The following is a 23,394-nucleotide window of genomic DNA, read 5'->3' as shown; positions in this document are numbered from 1 at the left end:
GAAAATCACAGCATTTACCATTTGGCGACTGATGATGGCAACATACATGACATCACTGGAAAAAAACCAAATCTACTCTACTGACAAAAAAAATCAACACGCCTATTATGCTAATCTGCACCCATATGAATACAAAAGCCACTCCTTCTCGGACACAGCATCTCCCTCTCTCTGCTCTTGCCCGTGTAGATAGGCTGTCAGCTTGATGGGACAGCTGATGAGCCTTGAAAGAAAGCCCACCTTAATAGAAGTCCCCTCGCAAAGTGATTAATTGCCATCTGGAGCAACTCCCTGACCCATATGGCTGAATGTCTGCACGAATGCTGGTGCTAACATAAGGGAGGTGCAAGAATGGAATGCCAGGAAAAGGAACCTGCCCCTTTCAGCAGCAGAGACTCAAGATTGGTTTAGACTGGTAGTGAAAATGCACTTGGTGTAGGTCTTTAGTGCTTGCCTTCTCAGGAGAATTGACTGATTCATCAGTAAATTGTGTAATCGCATGTACATCTAAATAAGCTGTGAAGCCTTTGCAGCAAATTGACAGCTATTCTGTCTCACGTGGTTTTCATCTCCCCATTGCCCTTGAAGTCCTAATCTGCCCTGAAGGAAGGAAAATAATGTTTAAAAGGAAAAACAATTATTACCACAAAAAGCCAGTGAGATGCAAGAGACTGAAGGCACTTGGAACACAAAAAACCCTCTTCTGCTAACCAGAAGCAATGGTATTCTCACGGGAATCACTTTATAAATCTACAGCACCTCTCCCCACAAGGTTCAGCAAAAATTCTGCTGGTTCTATTTTTGTTCTAATCGCCTTAGGTCTTTCAGGTTCTGGAAATAGATACCAAAGTGCCTGAAAAATATTTACTGTCTTACTAAACCAAACTGGCTTAACACGCCTTTATTAAAGTGCCTTTCATCTGGAGTTTCACATTTCTTTTTTATTCTGGTCACTTTCTGCCCTCATCCTACAAAACACCCTTGTAAGTTGAAGCTTACTAGGCAGAACAGCTGTATGAGATAAATTCATTAATTTGAATTAGCTGATAAAGCAATTCATAGTGAAAATGCTAGCACTATGACCATCGGAATAGCATCATCATCGCTCTAAAAATCACTTTTTCTTCTACTGTTTTAATTTAACTACTTTTAAAAGCAAAATTCTTTCAAATATAATGGTTTTAAATAAAAAGAATGAAGTATTTTTCTCTGTGCTAGACATAGCAGTGTTTGGATAATTAACAAAGCAGGACTGCAGTTCAGATCTGCTGTTTCACTTAGTTAACCAGAAATCTGAAACATCTTTAAAAATACACCGTTTGTTTACTAACATAATTTTGTAGTTAGAAAACGGGAAAACAGAAGAGCAACAGAACACCCACCCACAACTCTAGGCAAAATAATGTTTAAAATCTTCCATGAAAAAGACAGAACAAAATAATTGCCCTGTTAGTTATCTAGCCAGTGAAAAGTATGGTAGGATATGTACTGGTACTGGTCTTGCCAGTAAGACATCACTTAGCTAAGTCTAAAGGCCAGAGCAAGCACTTGCTTTTTCAAGCATGGCCAAGAAGCCAGCAGGTCTGGGCCACACTGTGCAAAACCTGGGCAAGTGTGTCCAGAGCCAAGGAGTCCAACAGAAGCTGCGGTAGCAGTGCATGGCTAGTAGTGTATGTTCTCAGAGACACACAGCCAAGGCACTTCGCTGAGATGAAACAAGCAGCACAAGGCAGGCATCAGCTCTGTATTTTATGTGTCTGTGTGTCTCAGATTTCATGCTGAGAGCACTTGTTTAATGAAGCATATGTGGAAGAATGAGGGGAGTTGATGCCTAGGATTTTTATTTTATTCCACTCTACCCTACACTCCATTCTGGTAGTTAATCTGCTGTCAATATATCTGAATTCCACCAGTTCCATGGCAGCAAATTATTCTAACAGTTCAATAGTAAAGTTATTTCTATGTCTACAGTACTGTATCTGCAAGGTGTGCAGTTTGCCAAATTTACACAATTGCTTTTTTTTTTGGTTTTCACCTATTTCTACACACTTTGCATAAAGAAAGTCTGCAGTGCACAGTCAAGAACCTAACGACTATCAAGTAGCCGTCTAAACACAATCAGGATTATAGGTGAGGCCTTTAAGTTCTACCTCTGCTTTTCCCAGTGTGAGCAGATATGTGTTCACAAGCCTAGTTTTCCAGTGCTCCTTAAAGGCTGTAACCACCTCTGATGAGGAGCACCATGTAACTACAGAATACCGACATCAGAGTTTAAATCACTTGGTAGCAGAATTCTGCAGTAGCATCAACTTAAAGGGCATTCCGAGAAGACACATGTAGTGTGCTAAAAACTGATCTACAATGATCAAGGGAAACAGATTGAAACCAAGCTGGCAGTGCTTGACACCTACATTGTCTAACACGGTTCCTCACTCGGTACAATCCAAGCTTTGGCACTGATTTAGTGCTCTGACTAAGATGGAATTGTTTAGGAAGACTAAGTCAATCAACAGCAGCACAACACACTGATGTAGATGTTTCTCACACATTCTGTAGTGGAAACTATGACATTTCCTTTACACCAAATTCATCAGTGGAGATGAACTAGTAATGATCAGGCTAAAACTGCTGTTCTTGAGGAGATGGTTATGATGCAGACGGATAACTAGAAAGATTATTTATTAACATTATTTTTCTTCGTAAACTGTGGCATCAACTGCAAAACCTAAATTCTATAAAGGTGCTTTCCCCTTTAATTTCCCCTTTAACTGCACTGGACAGAGGAAGGACAATACCTTGCATGAGTCGCAGGCACAACTGGTCTTTCTGGCCTTCTTGGAGGTAAGGTACCAGGTCTGCTCACAGGATTTGCTTTGGGTGGCCGTGGTTTCTTCGGAGGTATAGCAGGAACTGAAGGCTTCTGCAAGTCTAACTGTTTTTGCTCTCTCTCTGATCTTTCTTTAAATCAATTATTTCCAGAGAAAAAGAACACAGGTTATTAAGTGGAATTTATTTGCACTAACACATCTATAATTGAACAGTGACAACTCAGATGTAGATATATCACGCACAAGGAATAATCTTATTTCCTTTCCATTTCTGTCCTAAATCATCCTTTACTTAAAATGTTTGCCACAAACCAGTCTGCACTGCCTGAGTGTTCTGTGTGTAATTCCTCATGGCTGAAATGTGTACGCAGCATCTGAATATGAATGGCATTGTTTATTTTAGGAACTCATTGGTTTTAGAGAGTATGTGCAGAATAAGAACAACAAGAAATTACTTATCACGTGCAACAATTTCCCCTGAGTGCAACTCATATTAAATGCTTACAAAACCAATATTAAGTTAGAAGGTCAGAAAGATAATAATTCTGGATTTTCTATTGAACAAACAAGAGAAATAGGATTTCTGGGGGGAAAAAAATCATGTTTCATTTAACCACAGTTAAATGAAAATACAAGCATTAAAATTCAGACACGTTGGGCAGGATGTAAAACCCCCCTGAAAAACCAGACATTTTATTTAGACTTTTAAGCAGACATATTCTGAGTTTTTCAGCTTCCAGTTCAAACCTAGATCACATGCAGCACAGATTGTGGAGGTGCCACAGCACTAAGACTCAATGCCATACATACAACGTATGTCAAACATATCAGACACTAATAACTGTTGAAAATAATATGCTCTAAATTCACAATGCAAAACAAACATAGAAGAAACTAGACGTATTTGCCACAGCATAGAAGATCTGATTCTTCTTGAGGATAGGACAAAACTTTCACTCCCAGTATCCTACTGTGTCAACACCCTATTTCCCTTGACAATGCTGTCTATGATGTGTTGTAAATATAATTAAGGCTTTGTATACATCTGAGAGGTATTAAGAATATAAAAGTGTGTTTCTTGATGGGCTCTATGTGTCAGTCTGAGGGGATTATGGAATATAAATCAACAGAAACTTCTCTTTTCTGAAAATCCTAGCAGAAATACTGAAATAAAATTTTAGCATAATGCAATTGTCTGTGGTTATCTAATAAAGAAACAGCATTTGGACACTCAGGGATCAATTTATTGCTGTGCTTTTTAAGTTATCCAAACACTACCTACCATACGAATGAACTACGCGTGGTGTAGGAATATGCAAGAGGACTACTATGTAATCTTATAAATACATAAAAGTACGTGGCATCTCCTGTGTCTAATAATTCAGAGTTGAGATCCAAAACACAACCTACGTTAGACTTGGAATAGTTCAGTATGTGATTGTTATTCACAGGCACATATCCCTTTTTCAGTATACTTTTTGTTGACACAGTTATTGGCTCCTCCGTAACACCGAAGCTTTATGATTACACTGTGTAATTTTTACACATTTATTCCTAGGACCATTTATATTGTGTAGCTGTCTAAGATTCCAAATTACGTATTAGAGATGGGCTAAGCAGTGCAAGACCATGCAGTGTAAAGGAAGTTTCCCATGCTCACCCATACTGCCAAACTAAACAATTCACTCCCTGGCATTTCAGAAATGTAGGCGTGATTCCTATTGCCTCTTTTCAACATTTAGAAAAGTTACAGATATTGATGCCCCGGGACAGCAATATACTTAAACCTCCACCATTGTGACAGCTGGCTTCGTTAATCCAAAATGGAAAGCAAAGGGATTTTCTCCTAAGATAACCACAGGAAATAATGCATATAGCCGTAAGTAAAGCTATGCAGATAAAAGTGCTAAAACATCTGTCAGATTGCTAAGAATATTTATACAGAAACAGCTCTTGGTGCAAAGTCTGAATGTTCTGGCACTAAATTATAACTGCATGTTACACAGTTAGTCATGCTCATACACGTGCCTGTTAAATGACTGCAAATTCAAACACTTTGAAGTTAAGAAACCCATAATTAAACCTGTCTGTACAATCAAACAGTCCACTTAAACATATGAAATGACATCATCTTCAATTAGACAATCAATATAACTATTTTCTCAAACTACTCAGAACACACCATGAACTTACACTGAAACTATAAAAGGTTTCATTCACTTGTCACTGCTCTGTGTGGTACTGAACCTCATTTCTTGCAGTGTTCTAAACCTGGCTTTGAAGACTCTTTTTTTACTTCTTCATAGGCTTGCCTATGACATTGGTGGCTCTGATAATGGAATGATTCATGAGCGTTAATGACTATATCTTTGTAACTCCTCTCTGTGATGCATAAAAGCAGGGTTGATGGTTTTCAACTACAGAACCAATGCAATACAAAAGTTAAGAGAAAAATATGCACTGATATGAGGTACCATGATTGTCTGAGGACCTGGGTTTAGGTCTTCTGAAGCACAGAGCTTTAGAAAGTAATCTTTGTATTGAGAGCGTATCTCCCTTGGACTTCAGCTGAGGCTGCAATCACTTAACACCTTCGGATCGGTGCAACTGAAAACCCTGAATTTAGCTCAGGAATAACAGTGCGATCCTTTCCAAAATGCATATAATCAGAGATCTATGAGGGTGGAAAATAAACAAGCTAACAATATACTTAATGAAAACTATCTATTGCGGGGCTAGGAAACGAGGGCGTGCAACAGCCTCATTAGCCCCATCTCTCTGCAAAGGGCAAGCAGGAGAGCACATTTCATACCTTTTTCTTCTGTTCGGTTAGGGAGACACTCTGGCCTTTCAGGAGGCACCTTTTTGACTTCTTGTTTTCGGTCTGTGGTTCCTGTCAAAGAATGGAGAATTTAGAATTCTGACCAAGCCAACAGGTCATCACATAAGGCCACACGAGATATAATTTTGCAATTTCTAAGGCTTTTTACAATCTCCTACTTTGAAAATTTCTTGCTAAAACTGAACATAAATCTAATTTCAAATATTTGCTTACACTGTAAAGGACACAATTACAGATTTTTAAATGTGGGCAGATACTTAAAATTTGTAGTCTTTGAACTCGGTAAATATACTTAAGCAAAGAGCAATTCAACAGCGAGGAAAATCATTAGATTTAAACCAATTAATTGGGCATTTCTACCAAGAAAATGCTGAACACGGATAAAAAGTTTTATTTTACATTAAGTTTTTAAAAAGCCTATTCTACTGTTCCTCCAACACTAGTTGTTCACTTCCACACATTAGAAGAATGGGAATACAGTACCAACAGTATTCTGCGTGACTACTTTACACGACAGCTTTTGGCCTAGAGGTGTAAGCCTCTGCCTTTTTCTGCCTCTGTGTTAGAGACCCTGACACACTGCCTTCTGTTGCTATAAGGAGCACGAGAGCTAGTGGCAGCAACAACGGGAAGACTTTGCAAGAATTTCCTGGCACATGCAAGATGCAATCTTCCAGTCCCCATATTACAAGAAATATTTTATTGGATATTGGCTTCATTGCATTGGCTAACCACTAGGTGCTAATGCCATTTCAACTTAGCAGCGTTGAAAACCGCTTTAGGTAACACTCAGTATTTCAATAAAAATAGCAGTAATGACATCCAAGAAAAGTAGAGGAGACAGGACAGGGAGCACGAGGCGTTTTTTTTTTTGCCTCAGTCTATTCGGTTCCACGTAGTTCTCAAGTAAATTTACATTTTCTGAATGTACAGTCCCAATTCTCTGCTGCAGCTGGTTCCTAGAAATCAGTACTCATCAGTGCCAATTGCAATCAGGGGTGATTATCGGCCATTGTTTCTTTATATAACTGCGCTGTTGGATGGGCAACACTTGTATCACCTATCACATCCAAAAACCACAATAATAGTCATCTGCCATAAAACTACATTGCTCCTGAGAGGAAGAACTCTTGATAGAAGCCAACTCAAGCGTTTCTAAACAAGGTTCATGCTAAGCACAAGTCAACTTCTTGATAATCTTATACATAGTAGTGGGTTCAAGGAAAAAAAATGTCACAAGCCCAAGTCATTAATTACAGTAAGATTAATGTTCATCATTAAAACACAGAAGGACATTCTCAGGTAATATCTAAAACAATGGATCTACAAGCACTTATGGGCTCCAAGGCTCAGGTGTGCTCCCTGCTTGGGTTGTGACCCTGTTTTAATCAGCTCTCAGGCTCCATGACCCTGACTAAGCTGCCCAGAGATGCTTACCTGAAGGAAATTCTAGAGAATTCCACACAAGTTTCCAGGGACACCCTTCAGTTTAGGTACAGTGGTGCTGCTTGTCCCAGAGACCCAGTGAAATGCCTGATGTTTTTCAATGACTACATAAAAAATGCCCACTTTTAACTTCAGTTGCCCAGTTTTCACCTTGTTTTGTAAAGTACCTCAACACAGATAGCCCTGGCAGTCTACTGCTGAGTAGAATTTGGAAATACAGCTAAACTTTTAGCCATATCATAGTACAAATTAGACATTTCCTTTACACTTGTACTAGAAAGACTGATTCTATTTCTCTGCAATAGTTTTATCCTCTGCACCAGAATAAATTGATATTTACTTATTTAGATTGCAACTGACAGTTCTCAGTTTATTCATCATATTATGACTGGTTAACTACGCAGAAACCTTAGTGGAAATTGTCAACAGGAAAGTCTGATGTGGGGATGTGGTAAAACACTGTATCATCTTGGTAAAGCGATTATCCACCTCTGGATTTTCCCTGGAAATGATTTCCACCTCTAAATACATGTCAGAAGAAAGCCATGTGCATAATCTGTCAGGACTAGTCAAAGGCGGGGTATGAAAACAAATAACAGCAGCAGCCTTGGTTACTCTCTCCATTTTTACTTCTGAAAATAGGCACATTATGGTAACGTGGCTAATGTGTTGGATGTAAACATGTAAAAATAGGTTCAAATACTCAAATCAAGCGAATATCAGAGTTTATATTAAGTGAAATATTTAATTTTGAGTTAGATATTAGGAGGAAGTTTTTCACACACAGGGTGGTGACACACTGGAACATGACATTGCCCAAGGAGACTGTGGATGCCCCATCCCTGGAGGCACTCAAGGCCAGGCTGGATGTGGCTCTGGGCAGCATGGTCTGGTGGTTGGTGACCCTACACATAGCAGGGGGGTTGAAACTGGATGATCATTGTGGTCCTTTTCAACCCAGGCCATTCTGTGATTCTATGACTGATTCTATGATTTAAATAAATAAGTTTGTACATGTACAGTAAATTTGAAGTATTACTTTCTAATTTGACATCAGAGAAATGAGACAAGAGAAGAGCATACACTGAAATAAATGTAACTGTTCACAGAGCTTTTCCAAAACATGTATCAGGCTTTAACTTTGTTTCTCAAACACCTTTAATACGCAGCCACCACTAGATGGCAAAGTTACACTGCTCTCCCTCAACACATTTAAATCAATGATATTGAAACCAAATCTATGTTTTTTGGTGTCTCCAGACGTTGTGAACAACAAACCATGGTTGCCAATATGCAAACCAAATATTTATTGCCATGATTCTCTAGTCAAAGAACAGCTTGACAAAATTAGATCATTTAAATTATAACCTATAGGCTCTCAGCAAATTTATACTCTGGTGTAACTTGTTTATTCTATTAATGGATCGAGGCTGTAGGAGAGGGAAATTTACTTTTGAAAGCACTGAGAGGGGGGAACAGACCACCGTGACAGCAAAACAGATCCGTTGTGTTTGCTTTGTCTTCTCTAACATGCACCAGCAGGGAGGAAAGTGGAGGAGCCACTGCACGACTCTAAGGAACTGGGGTTAAGGGATTAGGGAATTCCAGCCATAGTTACGCTTCCACCACAACTGCAACACCAATGAAAGCTCTGAGAGTGCCTCATGCCCCGTGATTTGTGATTTAACAGGAATGGAATAGGAATGCAGTTTCTGAGGTCAGAGTTGTCAAGCGCGTCGATATTTCAACTGTTTCTGAGCTCCTCAGAAAAAAAAACAACTCATGCAGATTTAAGAAATGATGCAGATTTTTGTATTGAGAGGTTATTTTAAAACGGCAAATAAAAGTGGTTTCAACTCTCAATATTTAGACGCAATTCAGCCTACCATACTTCAAAAACAGCTTCACTAACACTCATAAGTGTGGAAAACATATTCAGCACCTCCGTGCATTTGCAACACAATTATCTAAATAGCCAGACCCAAGATAATTCCTTTCACTTTTATGTTTATCAAGTATTATAAAACAAGAATCTAACTATAGCACAGAACCTGGAGACAGACAGCTAGCTCCAGCACTCATGCAGATCTGCAATACCAAGACTGCAGTGTTGATGGGATCACTGAATTACAGCCAGGTTCACTAACACTGTCTCATGTATGGAAAAGATCTCCTTAGAATAGATCAGATCTGTAGGTAAAAGGGAAGATGGTTTCCTACTGCATGCAGTATCAGGCTCCAACATTTTTGTCTCTACTGCAGACAAGCACAGTATCAATTCCACTCAAGAATGGAACAGAACTGCTAATAACTAAAGTATCATGCTTGCTAACAATTAACAAGGGAGAAAATACATTATTTTTAAATGGTGCAGATGGTTGCCTGCAACACATTTAAAAAGCACATCACAGTCTTTTGGGGTTACCTCATCCTTTTGCAATCTGATTCTGATTATTAGTTGCTGTCTATACACTTCCTGCATATCAATTTTGATACAGATGAATTCTTTCTAAATTTGAATGCATTTACTTAGATTGAGATGTTCTCACTGGCATGTGCTGCACAGTATCAGCTGTAACTTACCTAATCCTTGTTTGACAACAGGAGCTGATGGGGGTGGTGGTTTCTTCGGTCTCTAAAATTTAGGAACAGAAGAGGTCACTTCAAAATGCCTGTGAATCTCATTCACTCAAAGGCTAAATATAATCATACACTGCTTAGCATTAAGACTCACAAGACTTGAGAATACAGATCTGTCACAGACATCCCTGAAATGACTTCATTAAATTAACTTTAAGACAGAAAATATCCATAACGAATGAAATAGCATCTTTCTACTTTGGCAGTTGAGATGTCCTGCTGAAGGGAAAAAACAGTTGTTTATGTTCCAGATCAGAGAAAAGCATGACCTTTGGTTTACTGAAGAAACCTATTCCTGAGCTCACTACCTGAATCACCATCTACATTCACTTTTTCTCTACACTCAGTTTCTTTACCCAGTTGCTTTATTCTCTCCCCTCTCACTCTGTGTTTCTGCCCCGTTGTTTTGTTTTCTTCTTGTTCGACCAGTCCCAGTTTCCTTTCTGGGTTTCATTTTTAGTCTGTTTCCATCACCTTCTTGGTTACCTTATCCAGCCACAGAGCCTTGCAATTCCTCCTTGCTTCTCCATGTTTCTTGAGCAGTTTCAGTGCTCCTTCATACTATCTCCTTCTCTGATGTTAGCCTGGCTTTTCAAAACAACACATTTCCCTCATCAGCTTCCAATTGAAGCAACTTTGTCTCATGAGCCATTTCTTCTGCTCTGTGGTGTACCAAAATGATTGTTTTAGCTTCAATTAGGAGTGAACTTTGCTGTGAAACTCTCCCTTGCCCGTCTCCTCTAACTGTACTTTAGTCCTCCTCAGAGGTAAGTTTCAGGGAACATGACATAGAGTCTTTTCAGGTGAGAACTACCCGAAAGAGATGCTAAAGGTGATCACCTCATGTATTCCAACCACTGACGTTTGGACAGTCAATGGGACCAGACCTGAACTAGTGTGGAATAAAACAACAAAGTGGTGTTAAATCCTCAGCATCAGTCACTTCTCTTCACCATCATTATGAGCTAGCCCTCTTGTCGGTGGAGGCTGGGACTGGGCAGCGAACGCTGGGAGAAATGGCCACATGGGGAAAAGAAATGGAAGGGAAAACTGGGAATGTGGAGATGGTGAAAGATCCCAGGCTTTTGTTCAACAAGCAGAACTACTGCAACACACATTGTTTCAGACTGTGGGATGGAATCCAAGGTTTCTGGATCATATCAGAGAATACCTGGCAAAACCACTGGAAAAGCATCCATTTCCTTCCATTTTAACACTGATTCGAGCAAAGAAAGGCAGTCTATAGTTCTAACAGACACACGGACTGATCAGAGCCGTTTCTAAAATCAACAGAATTTCATTCTCCACTTTTAAAGAAAATCTAGCTGCAATTTCTAAGTGCCTGCATATTTAATTTACTCCACAAATTGCAATTACCATAATCTAAAGAGTAAAAATACTTAAAGATAGAGGATTTATTGTTTTAGAAAGACTGAATAAATTTAACAACCAAAAAGAATGGATAGGAATGAAGATCTTCTTCTAGAATACAATTGGAATGCTCACTATGTCTTAAGGTTTGTAATTTCTGCCTCTTTTGGAAATTGCTTTTTTATTACTAGGCCTAAAGCAAGGATATACACTCTGATACTGCATATTAAACTCCAGCAGTTTTTGCTGCTCTTCTACCTTCATTTTCAATAATTATCGTGTTAGCTTCTGTGAGTTGTTTAATAGTTCTTTTATTAAGCTTTCCAAGTTATTTAATTATTGCCTCTGGCATCCAATTTTATTGCCAAAGATTGAAGCTGAGTGTCACTAAGTCTTGGTTTTATCACAGAAGGCTTACATTGTCACTGTGAAATACTCATCAAAAGTCTAACTGCAAGCTCATAATATCACACTGATGGCCAAAAGAGTTCCTAAAAATGGAATGGACTTTTGAGGGAAGTAATCCATGACTTCATTCCAGGGAGCTGCAAGATTTCTAACTATTGTTTGGCAAATAGCAACCATCTCTTTCAAATAACTAGAAGCCGAAAAAGCTTTTCTGCAGATTTTACACTTCATTTTTAATAATTCTGAGAGAGTAAAGCAACATGTCTTGGAGATACCAAAGCTCACTGCTATCTTTCAAACCTCACAGCTGAAGTTTCAGCCTCTTCATTCTCAAAGAGTGCACGACTGCTGGCAAAACAGGATGTTCGACCACATGAACAAAGGAGAAAAGTTAATAATTCCCATCATCACAGCATCACTTGACTGGGACCACCAGTTTCTCTCAATCTCACGACATAGGGCAGAGGGTTGTAAGGACAATGTAGTGGAGACTGACAGACAGGACAGGTCAGTCATGCATGTGCTCTTCACTGATGTTTTGTAACTCAGAAATTTGTTTCCCTACTTATTTTTTTGTTTTATTTCTTACTAACTGACAAGTAGAACTTTGTCTAAATCATAGATCTGAAACAAAATTTCAGCTTTAATTTCATTCTCCATTCTACAGTGGAAGTGAAAGAACATACTGCTTACCTCTTTTTCAAAATCGGAAGGAAGAAGCTTGACAAAGTTATCTGGAAACACTCCTCGTCTGCCGTTCAGTTCTCCTTCCCACCAACCCACATCAATACAGTCCTACAAACAGTAAAATAACATGAAAATCACAATGAATGTGCTTCTATGCTGAACAGATTCTTGTGCTGAAGTGTCCTTTTGCATAATGCCCTGACTTTTTGCTGGAACATAACAATTCACTGGAGTGCCAGGTTAACAGGGTAATCTACCAGGTAAAAACTTCAGTGATCGCCCTGCATTATGTGATCATATGGAACAGCTAGGAAAGAACAATAAACATGCTGTAAGAGCTCAAGAGCTTGTCTGTGTCTAAAGCAAAACACTATTTCAGCACTTGATCTGTTAGACCAGTAAGCATTTTGAACACGTATGATATTACTTCTCTCTGACTTCATTTTAGAGAAAGACAATAACTTAATTAAGCGTCAGACATCCCTAGAGGTAATAAAGCTCATTCATTTGCCACACTTTCATGGAAACCTTGACACATCAGAATTACTTCTGAAATTATTAAATTTGATCACAGTCCAATTAAGAAGGCATTAAACACCTGATCACTGTAGAGCGTCGCCTTTTACCACAGCATTTTTCAGCAACAATGCAGTGTGAGTAGCAAAACAATTTACAGCTAAACATTCACAATTAAAAAAAAAAACAACAAAAACTATCAGTAATTCTAAGTGATGGAAAACAAAATGAAGTACAACTATCTCGGTAATGAACAATAATAGCACAAGCCACAACCACCGTAGAGAAGGCTAAAATTGCTCCTTGAGCGCTGGACAGTAAGCTGAATTTGCTAAAGAGAATACTTTCAGTTCAGTTTTTCCACACTCTTCTTTGAAAGCTTCAGCTGAACCCAGTCAGCTGTTTTCCAAAACGCAGTTGCAGGAAAGTCACCCATCTTCTTCTCAGTCCTGAAAACACTTCAGCCAATTTTAGCAATTGGCTCATTACCAGGCTGGCCAGCCTTTCCAGCCTCTCGAGCAGTAAATTTAAATCTTCTTGTGGCTCAGAGTCATGCAGTAAATACTACACATCTGAAAAAATGAGGGAAAGGGAAATCTTGCAAACAGAGAACAGATTGGTCTTAAGTCACCAGGGATCCCCCCATTCTATGAAAGTCAAAGTAAATAGGGCTGGATTTGCAGCTGGGATCCCACATCTGGCAACATCAAGCTTAAGCAACCACTGTGGTCCCTTGCACAGCTTCAGATCTGGACATTTGCACCAGCCTGGTACATCCAGCCACCCTGGTAGCAGAGCCACATGGAGTTGCTTAGAGTTGGATGCTCCTATGCTAACATTTCTAATGAAGCCTGGTGGAAATTCTCCTTGACTAAATAAAGCATTCTTGCTTCTCAGAAATCCACCACTGTTCATAAGAAATCAGTAGAAATGTAGCAGCTCTGTTCTCTGAACGCTCAGGGGTAGGTCTATCAGTCCTCGCTCGGGGCATGGTCACTGTTCTAGGTCAGCCTGTGGTGAGGACTTTCCATCACTCGCTGCTGCAGAAATGCAGTGGGCCTTTCCCTGTTAAGACGTAACGTGGGCTGTGGAAAAAAGTATGATGAGGTGCAAATCTGGCTCATTACAAAACAATCACACCATTACTTTTCCATAAAGTGAGAAAGAAGGAAAAAGCAGTGATTCTGGAACACTGGAACAGAAGGATATGCAGAAACAGAGGAGTGTGGATATAAGAAAAGAAGGTAAGAAAAGGCAAGTAATTAAAGAAAAGGCAGAGGCAACAACATGCAGTAAGGAATTAAAAAGTATTTTAGAGAGAACAAAGCTAGAAAAAATGGACAGAAACAGAAGAAATAGGCCAAATTCTACAAGGCTCATGTATGCTATGAGGCAACATCCCCCCCCAAACAGCAATGGCTCAAGATGTCCAAAATCTTTTATGTTCTTGTGATATAAGAAAAGGAACTGTAGTGTAGAAACACAAGTGGAAGTTATGGCTTGACACTTTACCTACACAATTGGTTTGTGAAGCCATATTTGTTGTGCAGTGAATATAAAAACTCTGGAGTTTAAAACGTTACTTGCTCAGATCAGTCATGGTGGTAGCCAGATACAAAGAGTAACTGCATAATAAATATTAATTAACAGACAGATCTGAATTTCTTTTTCAAGTTGAGTATGCAAAGTTAACACATACTTTAAAGAAGTCTTTCTGGTCTTCATTTCCTCATCTGCCTAGGAAAAAATCATAGAGGTCCTTTGCAATGGAGAAAAGCTTTGATGGTAAATGCTTAAGAGCATGTACACACTACAAGAGTGGAGAAGGAGAAACTAAGAGGAAATGATTGACCCTTTGTGTAGAGGAAGCAAACAGTAGTTTAAGTAGATTTAATTCTAGTAGATTTAAAAAAAATAAAAAATGAATGGTGGATAGAAGATCACATGATAGCACATGCAAGCAAGATAGCCTTATCATCCCCACATTTCCACAGAGTCATTTGGTACAGCTGCTGCAGGGATGTCAAAAGACCACAAGTTAACTTAATCAGGTATATTTAATACCATGAGCAGTCTTAAAAGCACTGCTCATAATGACTGTGCCGGTTGCCATTTTTTTCTAAGTTACAATCCTAGGATCATGGAAAATCCTTAGTTAGAACTCGGGATTATGTATTGAATACGTAATGTTTGATGACATTTGAGAAACAAAAAGATCAGCAATAAAGAAGAGCATAGCTTTTGTTTTCTCTTTTGAAATTATTTTTCTGTCTAGGTTTTTTATTTAGATTAATTAAATCACCTCATCCCCTGAGAATACATGCTGGCTAAATATGCCAGCTAAGTAGCAACATGATTTTTTTGTATTGCATTTGCTTAAGATAGGTGTCTTCTTTTTCATAGCTCTCTTTTTCACTCTGATGTAATACGTTCCTGGTTTACAAATGCAGGCACCGAACAAACTTTCCATTCTGTTGCTGGTAGTTTTCCCTCACGCTTAATCTGTGCTTTTCTCCTGCATTCTCCCTGTTCTTTAGCAGGGTGCCTGTCACCAGGGACACATACCTTTTCCAGACCTCCCTCGGAGTTCTTTAGGAAATATTTATCAGTTTGCTTACGTCTTCATTAGTGAACAAGGCTGATCCTCGACCTGCTCATGACTTCACAGTATTTGCTGCATGAATGCAGCACTCCACAGGGCCGGAGATAATCAGCTAATCATGCATGGTACAAGCAGGCTCTGTGCGGGATCCTGCCCTCACCTCAGACAGCACCCCTCGTTCCCGATGCGGAGGAGCCCTCTTGCTTGGCTCTACCACTTGGAGCAGTTGAGCACACCACTTGCTTGGCTGTGCATCACATGGTATGTTTTGTAATGCCCTCCACCACCTGCCACGCCGTCCCGAAATTGCCAAAACATTACTGACCCAATTTAGATTTAAAAAAATCATAATAATTCAAGCTTCCAGAGATGAAAAGCTTGAGCTTCTACTGCCAGCACAGCTTAGTGCCAGCTGATTACCCTCCTGAATAATGCACATCACGTACATTCTTTTTAGGTCGGATGTTTCTTTATGCTCTTAAGAAACACAAACCTTACTCCCATGTCTTCGTTTTACTAGTACATATGCATTTTGTCTTTAAAGCTTAGTTGTTTTCATGAAGACAAGGCTTGCATTTCATGCTTGTTAATCCAGAACAGCTGCACATTTTGCTTCTCTCTCCTCCCCTGCTTGTCACTCAGACACAGCCAATCATCACACGCGATTTTCGTACAGAAGTAAATTGCTCAACAGTTCCTCTTTAATTTTCTCATTTACTTTATTTGCCAGAGGAGGCTGCTGTGTCACTGAACAAAAGAATGGAAAAGAGATCTCAAGGATTAAAAGCCGCAGTTGAGATCTGGTGAATTATCTTGGCAGAGGCACCCTCTTCCTACCCACAACCGCAGGTCTGCTACATCGCAGCAAGCTCTGGAAGTCCACTTACGATGCTGACTGCAGGGATGTCTTCATCACAGAAAAACTCCCATATAAGGCCAACTGAGCTGGAGCTGCACAAGCTACCTCAGAAAGTAACAACTGACAATACAGCTCTGCAGTGCAGCGAAGGTGGTGTGACCAGAACCACATGGTTGGCTGTCAAGATCGAGTAAAAGTGACCCCAATAGTTCTACATCCCTGTCAGATGCACAATCCTACTCATACTTCTCACGCTTTTCTTTTAATAATGCTTTATGTGTCCAATATTGGCAAAATGGCTGTAATCTCAAAACTCAGACTTCATATAAAAGTTGTCAAGCTGTGAGTATCAATATTCCAAAGTTTATTAACAAAGATCTCTCCTTTATTTCCATGTTATCCTACTGGACTCGTAACAGCACAGACAGACAAAAATCAGATGCTGCAATGTCCCAAAAAATGTATGAAAAAAAATTGTATTTGATGGATACTAGAGTTCATGCAAGGTAGGTTGTAGCTGGGCCAGGCAGATGGTCCAGCATTTAGCTACAGTAAAAGCTGACTCACAGAGAGCGTAACAGAGAGATTATATCTGTATCCAAGGCAGTGATGGCGCAACCATACGGTAAAAAAAATTGTCAATTTGCACTGGAATTCTTAAGGAAATGGGGTGGCGGGGCAGGAAAAGGAACGGGAAAACGTAGGAGAAACGGTAGCCACCAGAAGAGCAGAATGCAACTAGCTTTTGTCAACATGTCACCAACCATTCTAAGAGCATACACAGAGGAACTAAAAACCACCAGTCATCTCCTTGACAAGAAAAACAACAGGAGAAAATAGCCTTCATGCAATTAGAAGACATGCAAGCTGTGAATAAAACTGTAATAGAGATTCACCTGGGGAAAATCAATATTTGATTCCAGAAGGGAATATTAAAATGACTACAAAAAGTAATAAAAATAAAAAGAAATTCCCAAACAAACAATTAGATAAGAATGCAGCTCCACTCTGAAATTTGTCTGTGGTGACTGAAAATATAATGGGAGAGAGGAGATGCATGACTAGAGAGATGAGATAAAAGCAGTGCACAGAAATTTAGGTATGCAAGCAAAGACCATTTTGATCTGGAATACCATTTTTTTTGTACTACTAGTGAATATAAGTGAATTATGTAAGTAGAGCTGACAGCATAAGATCATGGCTCAGTATCCCTTTAGGAACTACGACAGTCCTGTGGGAACTCTCACACTGGCTAATAAAGCTGAGAAAAATCGTGCTTTTTCCTCTTTTGAGTGAAAGGATCCTGGCATTGCTTGATTTCTTACCCATATGCTATCCCGTGTTAACAGGTTTGTTTAGCAGCAGAAAGGCTGCTGTTGAACCAGAACAAACCTTATGTTGTTCCTTCCCCCAGTGGTCACTGTTAAGCCAGCGCAGACTGAACAGAAAGCCACAGTGTAAGGCTCCTTAATACTGCATAATCTTACAAATACTCCACTCGCTACACAGGAGCAGCTGTATCTAGATAAACACAACCAGCAAGAGGCTGTCCCTGATCACCTGCTTAGTTGAAGAGTACCAGGGGTTGCAGGACAAGGATGCAAATTTTCTTCCAGTCAGTTACTATCACCATTTCTCTTTGGTGTTCAAAAAGATGACAGACGGGGCTGGTGAGACAGAGCTGGCAGTCCTCTGCTCACATGAGCTTCAATCTACTAGCTGAGACCATGTTCAAGACTACGAAACTAAAATATGTGGATTCATGCCTACCAGATCGCAAGCCTATCTCATAATATAAGGACATAAGGCAATTAGAGAGCATCCAAAGGAGGAAATGAAGACACTGAAGGGCCTAGACGGCAAGATGGATGAGGAGCAGCTGTGTCCCCAGCGCAGAGCGGAGGAGCTGAGGGGAGGCCTGATGGCGGCTGCAGCTCCTCACAGGGAGCGGAGGGGCAGAGCTGAGCTCTGCTCTGTGTGACAGCGACAGGGCCCGAGGGAACAGCATGGAGCTGTGTCAGGGGAGGGGCAGCTGGGGGTTAGGGACAGGGGCTGCACCAGAGGGTGGTGGGCATGAAATGGGCTGCCCAGGGCTGTGGGCCCGGCCCCGAGTGCCGGAGTTCAAGGAGCGTCTGGACAGCGCTCCCAGACATAGGGTTTGATTTGGGGTTAGTCTTAGAAGCAGCAGTTCTGTCTGTGAACATGCTTGTAATATAAACTCATAATGGTTATTTTTAAAATTGTTTTGCTAGAAGTCAATAACACACTGTACTTCTAGTTTCAGACACTAGAACTATTTTTTCTTCCATGTACTATGATTGACTCGACTTTTTCTCCACTTACAGCCACTCAAAGGAGAGTTGCAGTGTACTGTGTCCATTCTTAATCACCAAAATAAAAACCAGTAGCTACTTGGTTGTGTGCTCAGTCATATTTATAACTTTCCTCTTGCCTGGGCTCAGAAGGGGACTGGACTTGCATGTAGACCTCTGCTGAAGCTGGCTGCAAATGCTCCGACGTTGCTCTTTCTGATGTCATCAGCTGCCTGACAGTCATGGAGAGCCTACTGACAGCTGAGCAACCCCTGTAGCTGTACCAAAATGAGAGCCTGAGCAAGTCTGGAAGGGGCTGCCCACAAAACGTATTCAGCCACTCCACAAAGTACAGCACCACCATATGCGGTGGTGCACTGGGATGTAGTGAAGGTTTGTGAGAGATGAAGGAACTCTCGTACTGCCAGGCAGGCTTCCACTGCTTCAGCCATGTTTTCCACAGGATGCAAAGACGATTCCTGCCTTTTTCCAGGCCTTCAAGGCACCATCTCCCTCATCTCTCGCCACCTTTGAACTGTCAAGATTTCAGGGAATGCCACAGCCCTGAGTTCATCTCTCCCCTCCCCAGTTTTTTCTCCTGGGCTTAGCCAAGGAAAAAGCTTTTGTTTGTAAAAGTAAATTAGAGGTCTTCCTTATTCCCCAAGGTCCCAAAACAAAGTAACAACCGATGTATTTCTTTTCTCCCCTATGTACACCTATAGCTGCAGCTGTGTAAACACATAAGGAAATCTAAAAAAGGAAAATCTAAAAATCTTCAACCCTAAGCAGGACTTTTTTTTTTTCTTTCCGAGGGAGCAAAACATTGCAGTTAGCCTGCTGAACAAGCTGCTGCTTCGTAGTGCTCCTCAAACATGAAGCTATTATTTAAACATCAATTTATTACTGCTCAATATTTCAGCTTTTCTGATCAAAAGGTTTTGATACAGAAACTTGTGATTTCATCATTCTTGTCAGGATAGAAAATAGTTCCAAGTACAAACAAAGCAGGTCCTCACAAAGGATGGCTGCAAAGCTCCATGGTATGGGCACTCCGGGAATACTCAGATAACAAGTTTTCTGCTCATGCAAGTAGGTGTACCTGCACTCATAGTCATCAGCTACAGACGTGTAAAAAAATGACCCAATAATTACTTTTTCATAGATTCTTAGGCTTAAAATATATAATTGGCAAGCTAAGATTACAAAACAGAAATTAAAGACTATCCAGAATATTGAGTGAGAGACAACACAAAGTGCGTAGTTTAAAAAGTAAAATTTTCATGGTAGGATATGAGAGTTTTACAGACATCTCCACCAGAATACACAGTTCTTTGCATTGAAAAAAGAAAAAAAAAAAAAAATCCCAGCAGTTGGGAATTGTATTCGTCAAATGCCTGCTTTCCTTCTGCCCTCATATAGTTGGATCTCATCAAGAAGAATGCCGACCTTGTAAAATCTCATTATTCAGAAAGCCATGAATACATCTTAAACTTGTACTGAGAGCTTTCATGTGTCAGCTCTGCTGTGCTTGCTGCCACACAATATGCTATTACAACCCTCACTGTAAGCATATCTCCAGCAGCCTTTCCCACAATTGATAGCCAAACTCATAATTTAAAGAAAAAAATACACCTTTGAGTTTAAGGTGATCAAGTATGTCTATAACACTTATCAAGATGCTATGTATGTACAGAGATACATATATTATGTACAAAGGCTTCTGAATTTGAGGACTAAAGGCCTCATAGAAAGTCAAAACTCAGAGCCAAGCTGGCTGACATCCCCTGCGCCCACGCAGAGCACCAGCGGCACAGCGCTGCTGCCTGACTCCGGGGACCAAAAGGTCCCAGCTCTCAAAGGCCTGGAGAAGGCCACAGAAAGGGCTCTGTAAGTTTTAAAGCTGACGTTTTACATCACTGGTAAAAATCAATAATGTGCAGGGAAATGTCCTGTGTTTTTTTTTTAACCCTCTAATGATTAACTGCCTAGAATTAAGTATATCGTAAGTTTTCATTGAAAACAAGTGCCAAAGATCAGCAACTTTGAAACCAGCAAAACAAAAGTTGACCTCATGCTGCATCAGGTTCTTATTAACATAATTTGTCATGAGGAGAAGGAAACAAAGTCACGTTGAAGCTGGGGAAAAAAGCAGTGTAATAATATTTAAGACTGGTTCTTTAAAATTTCTTACATTTCACTGTACAGTTATGATGCTGAAATGAAGACACGTTACTCTCAAAATCCAACTTTATTTTGAAAAGTCAGAAAATAACAGATTTTAGAGTCTTCATAAAACTTGGTAAAGTATCTGTGAGTGAAGGAAAGATTTATCCAGAGTCTTATGTTACATCCACCTTTGGTGGATGCTGTAGTGCTGTTACCTAAGACAGTATTCTCCATGACCCAACTCTGTTATTAGACTCAGTTACTGGGAATGAGACCTTGTGGTCCCACATAACAATTTGTTAAATAGTTTTGAAGACCATGATTATGATTTAAAGCATCTGGTTAGTAACTAAGTACTCCTAAACAGAAATATGGTTTTAAAATTTGGCTATATGGCGGAATGAATCTCTCAACAACTACCTAATCCAAGATCATTTAGATGAATAAGACAGCAAATTAATCTTCTGAGGCAGTCCTGGAGAGGACTTGTTTCCCTTTTACGTGCTCTCTCCCCCAGATACTCATAAATTTGGAAATACCAGAAGAAAAGTATGAGAAGAAATATCCCAGTCTGACCCTTTTTGGTCCACAACCCAGAGCGATTTATTCTGCTCAGGTCCACAGCCTGTGCCCTGGAAGGCTCAAATCCTGCGCTAATCTTTCCCAGCTCTTGCCAGCTCTCATGCCCAAGCAGTAGGGAAATGTATGTGTGAGACACTCAATTGTATCTTTCAATGCTTAAGAACTCAAATTGGCATTTTTTCCCCTGTATCCACAAGCTCTAAGGCTCTACTGAAAATTTATCAGGTCAACATTCTATGGAAGGAAATGAAAGAGACTGTCAGAAGTTAGACTTTATTTCAGCTGTGGCTACACTGTCTTTCCAGTGAGTGGTTTTTACTGGAAAGCCTAACAAGAAAACACTTATTTAGTGGACATATCCTGTCCAAGAACTGGCCCAAGTTCTTGGGTCCTGCAAAAAAAAGAAATCAGCTGAAAATAATGAATGACCTAACATACACAGGGCCTCAGGGCAGAGGGTGTAACTGACCAGATACACGTTGGCTGTGAAATCCATTTTAGGCCATATCTAACCTTTCGACTTGAAACTCCGCAGGTAAATAGTTTAATCAGTAATGAAGCTGGATTGCTTTGATGAAATATTTGTGCAAACAGAAAAAATTACACTGCTCATTGAACAAAACAATCTCTTCTGGGGATTCACTTCACTTGTTCAGTCAGCAGAATATCATGGAGAAATAAATAAGAGCCAAGTCATAAAATTCTAGTACTCCAATAGACAAAATAAAACTAAATTAGCCAACACAAACACGAAAGGTGGTGCTGGTAACAGACACGATGTATGCCTCTGATGAGCCAAAATATGTTTTTTAACGATATTTTTTTGCATTAGGAAGGATTATAGAAACATAGAACAAATCATTTGAATAGTTAATTTAATGCCATTATTACTTACATAACTGACATCTTAGGACTGGGGTCCTAATTACAATAATTATCACTTGGCACTGTATGCGCATATTTCCCTTTAAATGGCTTTCTTTGCCCTGGCAAGGTTGGACTTAAGATAAAAGTCAGCAGGCAAACTCAATTCACAGAATGAAATAAAGGATGAAACTAAGCAGTGAGTTTAACGCCTGCATTGTGAGCAATAATCACAGTTTTCCAGATGCCTTGGTATTTCAAGTAACATCCTTTATATGCACAGGGAAGAAAAAAAATCTCACTCTTTTTATCTTAAAATATGTTACCTTCTAATACAGCCAAGCTAATATAAAAAGTGCTTACAAAAGTACCATCTTTTTAGATGATGTAAATTTTGAAGCTCTACATGCATGAGGGAACCTTTCATTTCACCTACATAGCTTGGCATGAACTTGTTCCTAGGAACAATACAACCCCTTCCTTTGAAAACACTACTGTACCACCACAATCAGTGATAACAAGGACAGGAAGAATGAACTTCAGGGCATATTTGAAGAAAAAAAATATAAACAAGAAGAACTTTTAAGTGCTGGCTGCTCCTCTCCCTAGAAAAAAAATCACTGGCTTGATAGTTTATTTACATATTCATCTAAAAAACAGTGTTTCAATCATGTTTCTAAATCATAGAATCATAGAATCACCAAGGTTGGAAAAGACCTCCAAGATCACCCAGTCCAACGATCTACCTATCACCAATAGTTCTCACTAATCCATTTCCCTCAGTACAGTATCTAAATGTTCCTTGAACACCTGCAGGGTCGGTGCCTCCACCACTTCCCTGGGCAGCCCATTCCAGTGCCTGACCACTGTCTCAGAGAAGTATTTCCTAACATTCCACCTGAATCATCCCTGGTGCAACTTGAGGCCATTCCCTCTTGTCCTATTGCAGTTAACCGGGAGAAGAGGCCAACCCCCATCTCATCATGACCCCCCTTCAGGCAGTTGTAGAGAGCAAAAAGGTCTCCCCTGAGCCTCCTCTTCTCCAGACTGAACAATCCCAGCTCCTTCAGCCACTCCTCATAAGGCCTGTGCTCCAGATACCGCACAGCTTCACTGCCCTTTCTGGACACACTCCAGGGCCTCAATGTCTTCCTTGTAGTGAGGGGCCCAAAACCAAACACAGTATTTAAGGTGCAGCCTCACCAGGGCTGAGTACAGAGGGATGATCACTTCCTTGCTCCTTCTGGCTGCACTATTTCTGATACAAGCCA

At 40.0% G+C, this 23,394-nt stretch overlaps 1 protein-coding gene across 16 annotated transcripts in view; it reads right to left on the bottom strand.

Annotated features, from left to right (window-relative positions):
• SH3KBP1 (SH3 domain containing kinase binding protein 1) overlaps positions 1-23,394 on the bottom strand; it is a 222,895-nt gene that overhangs the window by 19,879 nt on the left and 179,622 nt on the right. For all 16 annotated transcript variants that reach the window (XM_015302495.3, XM_015302501.3, XM_015302505.4 and 13 more), the window contains 4 exons: positions 12,229-12,330; positions 9,700-9,751; positions 5,641-5,721; positions 2,796-2,958 (listed from right to left, as the gene is read on the bottom strand). In XM_015302495.3, coding sequence (XP_015157981.2) covers positions 2,796-2,958; positions 5,641-5,721; positions 9,700-9,751; positions 12,229-12,330 — 398 coding nt within the window. The remainder of the gene's footprint in view (positions 1-2,795; positions 2,959-5,640; positions 5,722-9,699; positions 9,752-12,228; positions 12,331-23,394) is intronic.

This window comes from Gallus gallus, chromosome 1 (genome assembly GCF_016699485.2).
Source record: "Gallus gallus isolate bGalGal1 chromosome 1, bGalGal1.mat.broiler.GRCg7b, whole genome shotgun sequence".
NCBI lineage: Eukaryota > Metazoa > Chordata > Aves > Galliformes > Phasianidae > Gallus > Gallus gallus.
Note: the sequence above shows the minus strand (reverse complement) of the source record. Positions and strands in the feature narration are given on the sequence as shown.